Source organism: Ranitomeya variabilis, chromosome 5 (genome assembly GCF_051348905.1).
Source record: "Ranitomeya variabilis isolate aRanVar5 chromosome 5, aRanVar5.hap1, whole genome shotgun sequence".
NCBI lineage: Eukaryota > Metazoa > Chordata > Amphibia > Anura > Dendrobatidae > Ranitomeya > Ranitomeya variabilis.
In genome coordinates, this window is record NC_135236.1 from 331581792 (window position 1) to 331598850 (window position 17059).

Sequence of the window (17059 nt, forward strand, 5' to 3'; positions counted from 1 at the left end):
GCCCTGGGCTGCCGTAAATGCAGAGTGTAAGTGACGTGAAGCTTCACTTACACTCCTGCAAAGCAAAATGGCGGCGCCCAGTGGCTTAAAAAAAATTAATAATAAAAAAAATGTTAAAGTTAAAAAAAGGAAGTTTGTATGAAAAATAATTGTTTATATAAACAATTATTTTTAATACAAAAAATAAAATGCGGCACCTTTCCTTTAAGAGAAGATTCTGGGCTCTGAAGGCAGTCCAAGAGCAAATGGCTGTAAATGACTGTACAAACCAAGCACAGATGCTCGGCGCACCTTCCCATCTACTTACTTTCCATTTATCTCCACCCTCTATTGGCTACTGCACAGCCAGAGCTGTCAATCAATAGGGAGGTGGAGATCGATGGACAATAAGTAAGTGGGAAGTTACACAGAACGGTTTAGTCACACCAAGGGTGCACCGAGTGCCTGTGCTTGGTTTGAACAGTCATTTTTGCTGACAGTCCCTTTACAGAGACACCATTTTATAATACCCTAGTAAAGGTGGAGCTCCAGCATTTAATATTTATGTAAAGCAACCAGTTATAGTCACAATGTATCACATAAATCCCTGGCAGTGCATTTTTTTCAGGACACAAGGCTTAGGGCGGCTATATGAAGACTTAGTAATGCAAGAATCGAATTTGACAGTCTATACTGTTGTGTAACATGAAGTATTCCCAACACAGATCTTCACGGCTCAGAGGGGAAGCACGCCATCCAGGCGCTGGTTGGAGGCTACAGAATCGCACCAGCACAACTAAACTAGGCTGTTTTTATAACCCTCTTACAAATTGGGATTTTTGGCTCACTAAGGTCCTATTTATTTGTATAACGGACGGGGCTATACAGAACAGCCAAGCATGGCTAGCGCTGCCATTTTTGCAACTGGATGGAGATTTTCCCCTCTCAGTTGTAAAATGTTGAGCTGTGTTGTCCAAGGAGAACAACAGTTCTTCAGTTGTCAAAATGTAAAAAAATTAAATGTCAAAGTTGTTGTAGAAGATCTGAGAAGGGGGCTGGCTTAGACCATAGTCTGAGTGCACCAAACCCCTCATCAGATGCCAACACAATAATGGGGGGTAAAACCTCCTTCCCTGGTTTTGATCCACACTATTGTGTTACATAGGCTTAGGCCAGTTTCACATTAGCGTTTCGAGGAGCTGCAGACTTCCTCCGTGAAGCCCCGCCCTCGGCCTCACCTCCGCCGCTAGCTCCGCCTACTTCTGCATGTGACTTGCGTACCTATCTTTAACATTAGGTACGCAGGTCGTGCGGCTGTATGCGGATGCTTCCGCATGCGTCGTTTTGACGCAGCTGGTAGCAATTTATTTTTTTCGCCGCATCATCAAAACGACACATGCTGAAGCATCCGCATACAGACACACGACCTGCGTAGTACCTAATGTTAAAGATAGGTACGCAGGCCACATGCAGAAGTAGGCGGAGCTAGAGGCGGAAGTGCGGCCAAGGGCGGAGCTTCATGGAGGAAGTCCGCAGCCCTCCGCAGCTCCTCAAAACGGTAGTGTGAAACTAGCCTTAGGCAGCATGTCTGACAGCGTGAACTGTCAGGATGGACGCCCAGGCATCAGATGTCCACTCTAGGGACCCAATGTTAAGAAATTGTTACTGCATGGCAAGTGTCCAAATGTATAAGAAAGTGCAATCTGCTGCGCTTTCCTAGAAAGTGAAATGATCTGCAGAGGCATAATGGGCCAGACAGAGCGCACACTTTCAGCCTTCGTCTGGTGACTGGCTGCCTATGGAGAGGTTACAGTACATGTCTGTGAAAGCTTCCATACATACAGTGGCTAGGTGCATGGGCGCAGTGTGCACCAAGCCAATGTTTCATTATTTTACATTGTGATAACTACTAAAAGTACTTTTTACTTTGACGGAACCCCTCCAAAATTGGATTGTCGCTCTACAAACTTAGCGTTCAGTCCCATCCTGATTGGGAACAGTAGGGATAGAAAGAACCACAAGTACATTGTTAAATTTGAATCCGAGTTACCAAAACAGATTTGCAAAAATTTCCCAAAATTGTTAGGCCCACAATCCGAAAGTAGCAGCGTTTGTGATCTGCAGATGCATGCATAGTGGACAGTGGATTTCTAGAAACCCCATCCACTATGCTGTCACATGTGGATGCTGGATAAATACGGAGCGTCAAACCTGCAGCAAGCCCCGATCGTGGGCACCTACCCTTAATGGTATGTATAGTATGACACTTGCTTCAGAGTCTGAGCTCACACTTGCATTACCAGGAGCCTGACTACTTTGTCAGCCATCCCCCGATGCCCATCGAGTGACAGTCACAGTAATTCCATTTATTACCGAAAAACAGCACAGATGTGAACAGAGCCTAAGCCAGTCTTCACTTACTTTTCCCGCACCAGACCCTGTGCACCATCACACTACACAATGCAGGCCTCATTTCTTATTTGCTTTCAATGTAAAGATGTTGAACACATCCTGACGGAAATAAACCTTTAGTCACTATTACTAGATCACAGTTTATCCTTTTCAGAAAGACAGCTTAGTTTGGCATCTTTCTGCACAGTGAGAGGTACAGTCCGGTATCCTTTAATTAATGGCCAGAGAGGACAGGAAGGAGAGCTGCCATGTTGACCAGATAACTAACTTTAGCTCTACATGAACGAACAGGGTGACAACGGTATCGGTTACAGTGTCGCTTAGTGTGACCGCTGTCAATCATGGACCACCCAAGGGAATTAAGGAAATATTCATTTAATATCAGGCAGACAATAGTGTGTCCTAGACCGTCACTGAAAAACCTATCAAATATAACAGGGACATTATCAAGACTACAGCAAGGGCACAATAAGTGACACAGAGCAGGATTCAGGGTCCCTGTCACCATCGCATGCTGCCCTGAGATTAAGAAGCAGCGACCTGGTGACAGATTTCGGAGCATGGACACACTTCCATTTGTAGGAAATAAAAGGAAGAGGGACTGACAGCACTCACTTCATGGGGCGCCCGTTCTATGTCCAGGGAACCATCCCGGATATCCAGACAAACTCGAGTAGATGAACAGCGCTCCAACCAGGTGTAGTTATCAAAAGTGAAACATTTATTTAAGCCATGGTACAGCCTCCACTTCCATTTGTAGTCCGAGAACCCGCACCAGAACATTAAGGGTCTCACACACAATGGACAATCACTTACATGGCAGAATATCTTTATATCTGTTCTTTTTGACATTTTCTTCTTTTTCTCCAGTGATTGTCGGGTAAATCTTCTCCGTTCTGTATTTTGTGGACAGCCTTCTTAATCTCTGTAAAAAGAGGACATGGATACAGTGTTATTGGCAAATTAGAGAACCTCTACTACAGTAAACCATGGTAAATCGTATATTAGATGGGATGATGAAAAGCACCGAGTCTAATCTGTTACAATGAATGCATTAGTTTGGAAAGGGAACCTGTCCCCATGAAAATGTCGTCCAACTTTGTTTTGGTCGGGAAAGAGTTGTGAAAAGACTTTCAGACGTCTGTGAAACACAATCAGTGCACAGAAGGGCCGCGCGGGCCAGGAGACCAGCGGCCGGTCTGGGCATCACAGCCTGAGCTCTGACATCTGAATCTACGGAATAAAATCCATGGACTCCACGGGAGAAAATTTGGCGGTGTCGCTCACTGACTGGTAGCCGTCCCTGTATGAGCACGTATAGAGATACCGCCTAGAATTAGCAAGGATCTAATGAATGAATACAATTAATAGGCCTTATCCCACTACTATACTGAGCAGCTGAACAGATAACTAGAAGAGATCGATGAGATGGGTTATCAATAGCAGGTAAGTGTGGGTTGACCCTCGGCACCCTCACCGGTGGGATAACTTGATGTAGAGTGAACACCACTGATCCTTCACACTGTGTAGTGGCCAGTGCCAGATATGGGAGATCAGCTCCAATGAAAACCGTAAGGGCAAGTTCACACTAGAATAAGTTTTCTTTCTGCAACAAAACCTGATCTCTTTGCAGGAAAGAATGTATAGAAAAAAGGCATGGTTTTCTCGTGCTTTTTGCTGCGGTTTTGGCATGCTAGATTTGTCTTGTGCATGCTGATAAAGTTTAGAATTCTATAAAATCAGGATGGCACAAAAAAACGCAGCAAAACCTGATACCTGCAATTTTGGTGTGCTTTTTCAGCACCTGTTCATTTCAATGGGTGAAAAATGTTGAAAACAACGCTGAAAGTAGTGACATACTCCACTGAGCAAAAAAAAAAACCATGCAAAGCACAAAATCCTGATGACAAAACAGTGTGTGTGCATGAGGTTTCTAAATCTCAGAATTTGCTGGTACTGTAAAACATAACTGAAAATTTGCATTAAAAAAAACTGCAAAACGCCCTGTATAAACTTAGCCTAAAGCCATTTGTAGTTCACATAGTAACTATTAGGCTATGTGCACACGTTGCGGATTGGGGTGCAGAATTTTCCGCACAAAATCCGCATCTCCTGGCAGAAAACGCAGGTGCGGATTTTATGCATTTTTGTTGCGGAATTGATGCGGATTTTCTGCGTTTTTTACCCCTGCGGATTTATGTAATGGAAGGGGTCAGAAACGCTGCAGATCCGCACAAAAGAAGTAGCATACTACTACTTTTGATCCGCAGCGGTTTTCATGCGGATTTTTCCGCACCATTAGTTTTAGTGTTTTTTTTGTTTTTTTTTTTTTTTTTGCCAATTGATGTACATTGTACTGTAAATCACTGTGCGGAACTGTAGCGTTTCTGTGCACCATGGACTACCATCATTACCTAGGATATTATTTATGCACCACACAGCTACTATGAAACCCAAGGATCACCAGGGACATTGGAGATGATGTACATTAGTGCAGCTACATGGCTGGAAGCCAGATTATTGCTACAGCAGTTAACCCTCTATACAACCCCTGGCAAAAATTATGGACTCACCGGCCTTGGAGGATGTTCATTCAGTTGTTTAATTTTGTAGAAAAAAAATAGCAGATTACAGACATGGCACAAAACTAAAGTCATTTCAAATGGCAACTTTCTGGCTTTAAGAAACTCTAAAAGAAATCAAGAACAAAAACTTTGGTAGTCAGTAATGGTTAATTTTTTAACCAAGCATAGGGGAAAAATTATGGAATCATGAAAAACAAACAAAAAAAACACTCCAACACATCACTAGTATTTTGTTGCACCACCTCTGGCTTTATAACAGCTTGCAGTCTCTGGGGCATGGACTTAATGAGTGTCAAACAGTACTCTTCATCAATCTGGCTCCAACTTTCTCTGATTGCTGTTACCAGATCACCTTTGCAGGATGGAGCCTTGTCATGGACCATTTTCTTCATCTTCCACCAAAGATTTTCATTTGGACTGAGATCCGGACTATTTGCAGGCCATGACATTGACCTTATGTGTCTTTTTTCAAGGAATGGTTTGCACAGTTTTTGCTCTATGGCAGGATGCACTATCTTGAAAAATGATTTAATCTTCCCCAAACATCCTTTCAATTGATGGGATAAGAAAAGTGTCCGAAATATCAACATTAACTTGTGCATTTATTGAAGATGTAATGACAGTCATCTCCCCAGTGCCTTTACCTGACATGCAGCCCCATATCATCAATGACTGGAAATGTGCATGTTCTCTTCAGGCAGTCATCTTTATAAATCTCATTGGAATGGCACCAAACAAAAATTCCAGCATCATCACCTTGTCCAATACAGATTCGTGATTCATCATTGAATATGACTTTCATCCAGTCATCCACAGTCCACGATTGCTTTTCCTTTGCCCATTGTAACCCTGTTTTTTTCCTGTTTCGGTGCTAATGATGGCTTTCGTTTAACTTTTCTGTATGTAAATCCCATTTCCTTTAGGCGGTTTCTTACAGTTCGGTCACATACGTTGACTCCAGTTTCCACCCATTCGTTCCTCATTTGTTTTGGAGACATATTGCTTTAAGTTTCCGGTCTTGACGCTTTGATGTCTTCCTTGGTCTACCAGTATGTTTGCCTTTAACAACCTTCCCATGTTTAAAATCTGGACCAAATACAGACACAGCTGACTCAACAACCAACATCTTTTGCAACATTGTGTGATTTACCTTTTTTAAGAGTTTGATAATCCTCTCCTTTGTTTCAATTGACATCTCTCGTGTTGGAGCCATGATTCATGTCAGTCCACTTGGTGCAACAGCTCTCCAAGGTGTCATCACTCCTTTTTAGATGCAGACTAACGAGCAGATCTAATTTGATGCAGGTGTTATTTTTGGGTATGAAAATTTACAGGGCGATTCCATAATATTTTCCCTATGCTTGGTTAAAAAAAAAGTGACCATTACTGACTACCACATTTTTTGTTCTTGATTTCTTTTAGTGTTTCTTAAAGCCAGAAAGTTGCCATTTGAAAAAATTTAGTTTTGTGCCGTGTCTGTGATCTGCTTTTTTTCTACAAAATAAAAAAACTGAATGAACATCCTCCAAGGCCGGTGATTCCATAATTTTTGCCAGGGGTTGTATATGCAGCAGCAGAGATTCGGAAAACATGCAGTCATCATAGATAGTATAAGGGAACATTGTTCTTTTCAGAAACAGAAATTGCACATTTATTAGCTGGAACCAAAATAATGTAAATCTTTGGTTGCCCAGGAACTCTGCATTGTGCCATGGGGTCATTGTTGCATTGGTGGCCAAAGTGTGAGCAGTGATGATGACCGATAACGGACTGAGACATTAGTTGTAGTTGTATTTTCTGTGGAAATCGGGTAGGCTGTCATTGCCCGGGTTGAGGGGGGAGGGAAATCCGATAGGGTACATTTTCCATATCTGATGCTTTGTTTCACTGCAGCAATTTCTGCCCAATAATAAAGAGTGGTAATACTTTATTTTTTACATTTCCATTTGGTGGTGTGGATAATGTGACAAAAGAATGTGTGTGTGAATATGTACATAAAATATTTTGTATTTTTTCCTATATAACTTGCTACTGTGTTTACACACAAATAACAAAAAATATTATTTATTAGTAAAGTCCTAAAAAAAACAAAAAAAAAAAAACACATCCATGTTTAATGTAAATGGCCAACCGAGACATTTACAATGTGACTATAAAGGCACCAAAGCACTGAGGGATTTATATGGCCAGGAGGATCAATGACTGCCCTCCTAATAAAGATCTACTGAGCAGCACTGAGGTCACATTATTACTGCAGAAGTGAAGGGCGTCAGCTGAAAACCGAGCATGGCCGGCGCTGCTGGAAAACACAGCACAAGCCAGTCCTGCTTACTCACTGGCACACGAGATGGGTGACCAGCTTTTACCACATATGGCATGAAGGATGTCACTGTCAGAGGAACAATTGAGAGCGGCAGAAATAGGCTTCCTGCTTTCATAGTGGTCTCCCAGCGCAGGCAGCACCAGGCCTCCTATGTGGTCCGCACATGAATACTCAGTCATAGCGTTTGTAGGGGAATTGTACAGAATACGTAGGAGTAAGGTTTCTAGGAAACCGGGTGACAACTATTATGGCTGTCTTATCAGCCCCTAAACGAGACGCCTCCACTTTCATGGACACCTGAAACCTCTTACACACAGCAACAGAGGAGTGTAATTCTAAGAACGTGGGGATTTAGATGTCATATTTGTTTGCATAGTTCTTATTTTAGGTGAGGAGTGGAGGGAAGTAGAGGGCCTGACCATGGACTACACAGGCTCCATGTACAGAGGGCTCGCGGTATAAACCACATTTCACTCCACGTGACGTCCTCCCAATCAGCATTTACTCTAATAAAGAAGTAATGAGTCAAGAAATTAGCAGAACTCACAGCATCTCCAAAGCCATTGTAATGTCATCCTACAATTTCAGCCCACGCATTACCCATAGGAAAACCTCAAGCCAAACAGTAACACGAAGACTGCACTTACTGTGTGCTAAAGAAGAAATCGGTCATTTCTACAATCCAACAGGCGGCCCCCTTGGGTATTTAAAGAACTTTTTTTTTTTATAAAGAAAACGCGCTCCTATTCAGTACATACAGTGGTGTCTTACACAACCGAACAATCCCGGAGAGTTTCCGCACCAAGCACAACTGGGCATTTCTGACAATTTACCCAACATATATAGTCCCTCCACACAAAAATCTAAATAAACCGCTATTAATATTGAAAGGGGTTTTACTTTACATGGCTGAACGTAATCACTCCTTCAGCTTAGATCTTCTGCTTCTTTCCATGTGCATTAATGTGAAGCCACTCAATCTTCCTCATATTGGAAAATGCAAATAATGTTGCCTGGACAGATTTACTACATCCATTTTTAGGCCCCGGCTTTCAACAATATTACTCAGTCACCATTCACTCACATTTAGATTTATTACACTCCCCTAAGAGGGCTAAGCAGATTAGTCTTCCTATACTCCGCTATAGATCCTTGTCATTAGGCCTCCTGCACAGACCTATCCGTGTTATGTGGCCGGTTATAGCCCAAATGGTATTTCTATCGGCCTCCAATGTTATATAGACTCATAAAAATGGGAGGAATTAAGGGAGAACAGCACACTGCTAGCATGCTAAATGATAGAAGGGCAGCACTTGCCATCATACAGCCCACTGCATGTAGCAATGTGTGCATGGACCTTAGAAAAATGCATTAAAGAGGACCAGTTACAAGGTCAAAAGTAGACAGCTTTTCTTATTTATTTCCGCTGCTTCCATGGTTATACAGTTGTGTTTTTTTATTTTTAATCCAATATTTGGCTTTAGAAATATGCGTCTTTATTTAGTGCTAATGTTTATGGGCTGTACCAAGGGGGCTTTGTTCAAAGGATAATAACGAAGGGCAACCTAAAAAGAATACTGTGAGCCACGCCCCCTGTAACCCAGGGCAACCTAAAGAGAATGCTGTGAGCAACGCCCCCTGTAACGCAGGGCAACCTAAAGAGAATGCTGTGAGCAACGCCCCCTGTAACGCAGGGCAACCTAAAGAGAATGCTGTGAGCAACGCCCCCTGTAACGCAGGGCAACCTAGAGAATGCTGTGAGCAACGCCCCCTGTAACGCAGGGCAACCTAAAGAGAATGCTGTGAGCCATGCCCCCTGTAACGCAGGGCAACCTAAAGAGAATGCTGTGAGCCATGCCCCCTGTAACGCAGGGCAACCTAAAGAGAATGCTGTGAGCCATGCCCCCTGTAACGCAGGGCAACCTAAAGAGAATGCTGTGAGCCATGCCCCCTGTAACGCAGGGCAACCTAAAGAGAATGCTGTGAGCCATGACCCCTGTAACGCAGGGCAACCTAAAGAGAATGCTGTGAGCCATGCCCCCTGTAACGCAGGGCAATCTAGAGAATGCTGTGAGCAACGCCCCCTGTAACGCAGGGCAACCTAAAGAGAATGCTGTGAGCAACGCCCCCTGTAACGCAGGGCAACCTAAAGAGAATGCTGTGAGCCATGCCCCCTGTAACGCAGGGCAACCTAGAGAATGCTGTGAGCAACGCCCCCTGTAACGCAGGGCAACCTAGAGAATGCTGTGAGCAACGCCCCCTGTAACGCAGGGCAACCTAGAGAATGCTGTGAGCAACGCCCCCTGTAACGCAGGGCAACCTAGAGAATGCTGTGAGCAACGCCCCCTGTAACGCAGGGCAACCTAGAGAATGCTGTGAGCCATGCCCCCTGTGACGCAGAGCAACCTAAAGAGAATGCTCTGAGCAACGCCCCCTGTAACGCAGGGCAACCTAAAGAGAATGTTGTGAGCAACACCCCCTGTAACGCAGGGCAACCTAAAGAGAATGCTGTGAGCAACGCCCCCTGTAACGCAGAGCAACCTAAAGAGAATGCTGTGAGCCATGCCCCCTGTAACGCAGGGCAACCTAGAGAATGCTGTGAGCAACGCCCCCTGTAACGCAGGGCAACCTAGAGAATGCTGTGAGCCATGCCCCCTGTAACGCAGGGCAACCTAAAGAGACCAGTCTGGTGTTTCACTGGTTGGGCCCAGTCATTTTGTCTGCCCTTATTCACACCGAGGTCAACATTGACACATGGTAAGGTTTTAATATTACACAGTGTAGGACTGTCCCGATCAGAGTTACCTTGACGCGGTGGGATGGCTTTTGTGCTATTTTTTGATCAAAAAACAGTATTACTAAAAACTGTTGTTTAAATGCACTTTCGCTTTTTTACTTAGTTATATCAGGGTTTTTGCTTACTTTTTTCTCTTGTTGGTTTTAATGTTTTGTGGCCAATGTGAACATGCGTTTAACCTTTGCATGTGTACCAACTCAAGTTGAGCTCAATTTTTGTGTTTTTTTTTGTTTTGTTTTTTTAACCTAAAGAGAATGCTGTGAGCAACACCCCCTGTAATGCAGGGCAACCTAGAGAATGCTGTGAGCCACGCCCCCTGTAACACAGGGCAGCCTAGAGAATGCTGTGAGCCACGCCCCCTAGTAACACAGGGCAACCTAAAGAGAATGCTGTGAGCCACGCCCCCTAGCAACACAGGGCAACCTAAAGAGAATGCTGTGAGCCACGCCCCCTGTAACACAGGGCAACCTAAAGAGAATGCTGTGAGCCACGCCCCCTGTAACACAGGGCAACCTAGAGAATGCTGTGAGCCACACCCCCTGTAACACAGGGCAACCTAGAGAATGCTGTGAGCCACGCCCCCTAGTAACAGGGCAACCTAAAGAGAATGCTGTGAGCCACGCCCCCTAGCAACACAGGGCAACCTAAAGAGAATGCTGTGAGCCACGCCCCCTAGTAACAGGACAGCCTAAAGAGAATGCTGTGAGCCACGCCCCCTAGTAACACAGGGCAACCTAAAGAGAATGCTGTGAGCCATGCCCCCTAGTAACACAGGACAACCTAAAGAGAATGCTGTGAGCCACGCCCCCTTGTAACGCAGGGCAACCTAGAGAATGCTGTGAGCCACGCCCCCTAGTAACACAGGGCAACCTAAAGAGAATGCTGTGAGCCACGCCCCCTTGTAACGCAGGGCAACCTAGAGAATGCTGTGAGCCACGCCCCCTAGTAACACAGGGCAACCTAAAGAGAATGATGTGAGCCACGCCCCCTTGTAACGCAGGGCAACCTAGAGAATGCTGTGAGCCACGCCCCCTAGTAACACAGGGCAACCTAAAGAGAATGCTGTGAGCCACGCCCCCTTGTAACGCAGGGCAACCTAGAGAATGCTGTGAGCCACGCCCCCTGTAACGCAGGGCAACCTAAAGAGAATGCTGTGAGCCACGCCCCCTTGTAAAGAGCATAAAATATATGCACTAAATAAAAAGAGCAGTATTTAAGAATAAATAAAAATAAATCTGGAAATGTAAAGCAGCAGAAACAGAAGAGGGAAGGCCACTCTTGGGCTGGTGACAGGTCCTCTTTAAAGCTCAATCATACAACCATATCTACTTAGATTAATCTAAACTATTTGTTTAAAAGAATACATTTGCAAAGGAAACAAAATGTATGTTCACAAAAATGCCAGTAAAGGCCCCGTCACACACAGCGACGCTGCAGCGATACAGACAACGATGCTGATCGCTGCAGCGTCGCTGTGTGGTCGCTGGGGAGCTGTCACACACACAGCTCTCTCCAGCGACCAACGATCAGGGGAACGACTTCGGCATCGTTGAAAGTGTCTTCAACGATGCCGAAGTCCCCCTGCAGCACCCGGGTAACCAGGGTAAACATCGGGTTACTAAGCGCAGGGCCGCGCTTAGTAACCCGATGTTTACCCAGGTTACCAAAAAAAAACAAACAGTACATACTCACCATCTGATGTCCGTCAGGTCCCTTGCCGTCTGCTTCCTGCTCTGACTGAGTGCCGCCGTACAGTGAGAGCAGAGCGCAGCGGTGACGTCACTGCTGTGATCTGCTCTCACTTTGCGGCGCTCAGTCAGAGCAGGAAGCAGACGGCAAGGGACCTGACGGACATCAGATGGTGAGTATGTACTGTTTGTTTTTTTTTACATTTACGCTGGTAACCAGGGTAAACATCGGGTTACTAAGCGCGGCCCTGCGCTTAGTAACCCGATGTTTACCCTGGTTACCAGTGAAGACATCGCTGGATCGGTGTCACACACACCGATTCAGCGATGTCAGCGGGAGCTCAACGACCAAAAAACGGCCCAGGCCATTCCGACACGACCAGCGATCTCACAGCAGGGGCCTGATCGCTGGTACGTGTCACACATAGCGAGATCGCTACTGAGGTCGCTGTTGCGTCACAAAACTTGTGACTCAGCAGCGATCTCGCTATGTGTGACGGGGCCTTAACTCTCTGAATGCAGAGCTGGCAGGCACAGAAACAAAGGTCAGCTGTAGGCGGCAATAGTTGGTGCAGGATCCATGCCCTTGTAAATACAGTACAGACCAAAAGTTTGGACACACCTTCTCATTTAAAGATTGTTCTGTATTTTCAGGACCATGAAAATTGTACATTCACACGGAAGGCATCAAAACTATCAATTAACACAGGTGGAATTATATACTTAAAAAAGTGTGAAACAACTGAAAATGTCTTATATTCTAGGTTCTTCAAAGTAGCCACCTTTTGCTCTGATGACTGCTTTGCACACTCTTGGCATTCTCACTTTTTTGTTAAGTATATAATTCCACATGTGTTAATTCATAGTTTTGATGCCTTCAGTGTGAATTTACAATTTTCATGGTCCTGAAAATACAGAACAATCTTTAAATGAGAAGGTGTGTTCAAACTTTTGATCTGTATTGTACATAAATAACCGTGGTCAAGTACCACTTCCATGGAGACCTCATTTTCACTGTGGAGGCAGCAGGAAAAAAGGTAGCAATCCTATAGCAGCAAGAATCCACAGAGTATTTAGGACGCCCTTATGTCCCATCAGGAGATGCCGATAGGGACCGAATTCCCGTGGCAGCCCACACCGGTACCCCACACTCATGTGAATAGTGATAGCCAATGGGAAATAGCAGGGGCCACTCAGATAGGAAAGATTCATCGAGTAGTGTCATTGCTCCGAAAGCCAAGGCTAAACCAACACCACTGTGCAAATCAGACCAAATGAAATGGTGTTTGAATATATGTAGGAGGGGGCACAGCATAAACAATGTATTACTAGAGGGATCAGCCTATTGCATACTACCAGAGAAAGGTGTGCACACATTTAGGGATCACCTAGAACACAATCGTTTCCCCAATGACCGACACACAGCTCAGATGATGTATGGAGATCCACTATCCAAGGCAAAGAGCTGACAGAATTCAGGCTGAGCGGATGCACTTACGTTTTGTATACAGTATTTAGCCAAAGGCTTAAAATGCACATGTTCTTGGACCAGGGCTTTTGGCCAAAAAAAGTTTAAACCCTATCAAGGGAAGCATAATCAAGGAACAAGTTACAAGAGCACCATGTTGTTTTAGTAGCAAAAACGTCACATTATAAAGGTATACAGTTAGGTCCATATATATTTGGACAGGGTTGGAATTAGAGTTAGGGTTGGAATTAGGGCTAGGGTTGGAAATAGGGTTAAGATTAGGCTGTGGTTAGGGTTATGGTTAGGGGTGTGTTAAGATTAGGCTGTGGTTAGGGTTATGGTTAGGGGTGTGTTAAGGTTAGGGTTATGGCTAGAGTTGGGATTAGGGTTTGGGGTGTGTTGGGGTTAGTGTTGGAGTTAGAATTGATGGGTTTCCACTGTTTAGGCACATCAGGGGTCTCCAAACGCAACATGGCGCCACCATTGATTCCAGCCAATCTTGCGTTCAAAAAGTCAAATGGTGCTCTTTCCCTTCCGAGCACCGACGTGCGCCCAAAATAGTGGTTTACCCCCACATATGGGGTGCCAGCATGCTCAGGACAAACTGGGCAACAATTTTTGGGGTCCAATTTTTCCTGTTACCCTTGTGAAAATAAAAAATTGCTTGCTAAAACATCATTTTTGAGGAAAGAAAAATGATTTTTTATTTTCACAGCTCTGCGTTGTAAACTTCTATGAAAGACTTGGGAGTTCAAAGTGCTCACTACACATCTAGATAAGTTCCTTGGGGGGTCTAGTTTCCAAAATGGGGTCACTTGTGGGGGGTTTCTACTGTTTAAGCACATCAGGGGCTCTGCAAACGCAACATGACGCCCCCAGACCATTCCATCAAAGTCTGCATTTCAAAGTCACTATTTCCCTTCCGAGCCCTGACGTGTGCCCAAACAGTGGTTTACCCCCACATACGGGGTATCAGTGTACTCAGGACAAACTGCACAACAACTTTTGGGGTCCAATTTCTCCTGTTACTTTTGTGAAAATAAAAAATTGCGGGCTAAAAAATAATTTTTGAGGAAAGAAAAATGATTTTTTATTTTCACGGCTCTGCGTTATAAACTTCTGTGAAGCACTTGGGGGTTTAAAATGGTCACCGCACATCTAGATTAGTTCCAGGGGAGGTCTAGTTTCCAAAATGGGGTCACAAGTGGGGGAGCTCCAATGTTTAGGCACACAGGGGCTCTCCAAACGCGACATGGTGTCCGCTAACGATTGGAGCTAATTTTTCATTCAAAAAGTCAAATGGCGCTCCTTCCCTTCCGAGCCCTGTCGTGCGCCCAAACAGTGGTTCCCCCCCACATATGGGGTATCAGCGTACTCAGGACAAATTGTACAATAACTTTTGGGGTCCAGTTTCTCTTTTTACCCTTAGGAAAATAAAAAGATTGTTGCTAAAACATAATTTTTGTGACTAAAAAGTTAAATGTTCATTTTTTCCTTCCATGTTGCTTCTGCTGCTGTGAAGCACCTGAAGGGTTAATAAACTTCTTCAATGTGGTTTTGAGCACCTTGAGGGGTGCAGTTTAGAATGGTGTCACTTTCGGGTATTTTCAGCCATATAGACCCCTCAAATTGACTTCAAATGTGAGTTGGTCCCTAAAAAAAATGGTTTTGTAAATTTCGTTGTAAAAATGAGAAATCGCTGGTCAAATTTTAACCCTTATAACTTCCTAGCAAAAAAAAAAATTTTGTTTCCAAAATTGTGCTGATGTAAAGTAGACATGTGGGTAATGTTATTTATTAACTATTTTGTGTCACATACCGTATATACTCGAGTATAAGCCGAGATTTTCAGCCCAAATTTTTGGGCTGAAAGTGCCCCTCTCGGCTTATACTCGAGTCATGATCGGTGGTGGGGTCGGCGGGTGAGCACTGTCATATACTCACCTAGTCCCGGCGTTCCTGTCGCTCCCCCTGCCTGTCACACTGTCTTCGGTGCCGCAGCCTCTTCCCCTGAGCGGTCACGTGGGACCGCTCATTAGAGAAATGAATAGGCTGCTCCACCTCCCATAGGGGCGGAGCCGCATAATTCATTTCTCTAATCAGCGGTGCCGGTGACCGCTGATAGAGGAAGAGGCTGCTGCACCGAAGACCAGCTGTCCGGGGGAAGGAGCGGGACGCCGGGAGCAGGTAAGTATGTCATATTCACCTGTCCTCGTTCCACACGCCGGGCGCCGCGCCATCTTCCCGGCGTCTCTCCGCACTGACTGTGCAGGTCAGAGGGCGCGATGACGCATATAGTGTGCGCGCCGCCCTCTGCCTGATCAGTCAGTGCGGAGAGACGCCGGGAAGATGGCACCGAGGAGCTGCAAGCAAGACAGGTGAGTATGTGTTTTGTTTTTTTTATTGCAGCAGCAGCAATGGCACAACTTTATGTGGAGTATCTATGGGGCAACGGTGCAGAGCACTATATGGCACAGCTATGGGGCAACGGTGCAGAGCACTATATGGCACAGCTATGGGGCAACGGTGCAGAGCATTATATATATGGCACAGCTATCTATGGGGCAACGGTGCAGAGCATTGTATATATGGCACAGCTTTATGTGGAGCATCTATGGGGCCATAATGAACGGTATGGAGCATCTATTTTTAATTTTGAAATTCACCGGTACCTGCTGCATTTCCCACCCTAGGCTTATACTCGAGTCAATAAGTTTTCCCAGTTTTTTGTGGCAAAATTAGGGGGGGTCGGCTTATACTCGAGTATATACGGTAACTCTCTCGTTTAACAGAATAAAAATTCAAGATTTGAAAATTGGGAAATTTTCTAAATTTTAGCCAAATTTCCATTTTTTTTCCACAAATAAACGCAAAAATTATCGACCTAAATTTACCACTAACGTGAAGCCCAATATGTCACGAAAAAACAGTCTCAGAACCGCTAGGATCCGTTGAAGCGTTAATGAGTTATTACCTCATAAAAGGGACACTGGTCAGAATTTCAAAAAACGGCCAAGTCATTAAGGTCAAAATAGGCTGGGTCATGAAGGGGTTAAACAATTGACTCCAAGGCTATTTAATGGACAGGTGTGAGCAATCCCTTCGTTATGTCATTCTTAATTAAGCAGATAAAGCACTGGTGAACTCATCAATGCAAAAAGACCTGGGAGCCCACGGAAGACAACAGTGGTGGGTGATCGCAGAATAATCTCCATGGTGAAGAGAAACCCCTTCACAACAGGCAACCAAGTGAAGAACACTCTCCAGGAGGTAGACGTATCAATATCCAAATCTACCATAAGGAGAAGACTGCATGAAAGTAACTACAGAGGGTTCACTGCACGGTGCAAGCCACTCATAAGCATCAAGAATAAAAAGGCTAGACTGGACTTTGCTAAATAACATCTAAAAAAGCCAGCACAGTTCTGGAAGAACATTCTTTGGACAGATGAAACCAAGATCAACCTCTACCAGAATGATGGAAAGAGAAAAGTATGGCGAAGGCGCGGTACAGCTCATGATCCAAAGCATACCACATCATCTGTAAAACACGGCGGAGGCAGTGTGATGGCTTGGGCATGCATGGCTGCCAGTGGCACTGGGTCACTAGTATTTATTGATGATGTGACACAGGACAGAAGCAGCCGAATGAATTCTGAGGTATTCAGACCCACACTGTGTGCTCAGATCCAGCCAAATGCAGCAAAACTGATTGGTCGTCGTTTCATACTACAGATGGACAATGACCCAAAACATAAAGCCAAAGCAACCCAGGAGTTTATTAAAGCAAAGAAGTGGAATATTCTT

The 17059-nt window shown here is 44.7% G+C and overlaps 1 protein-coding gene across 1 annotated transcript in view; it reads right to left on the bottom strand.

The window, feature by feature from the left end:
* Nucleotides 1-17059, bottom strand: part of PTPN12 (protein tyrosine phosphatase non-receptor type 12) — an 80102-nt gene that overhangs the window by 46741 nt on the left and 16302 nt on the right. Inside the window, exon 2 of the mRNA XM_077264702.1 lies at nucleotides 3208-3316. Within this exon, the coding sequence (XP_077120817.1) occupies nucleotides 3208-3316 (109 nt within the window). The remainder of the gene's footprint in view (nucleotides 1-3207; nucleotides 3317-17059) is intronic.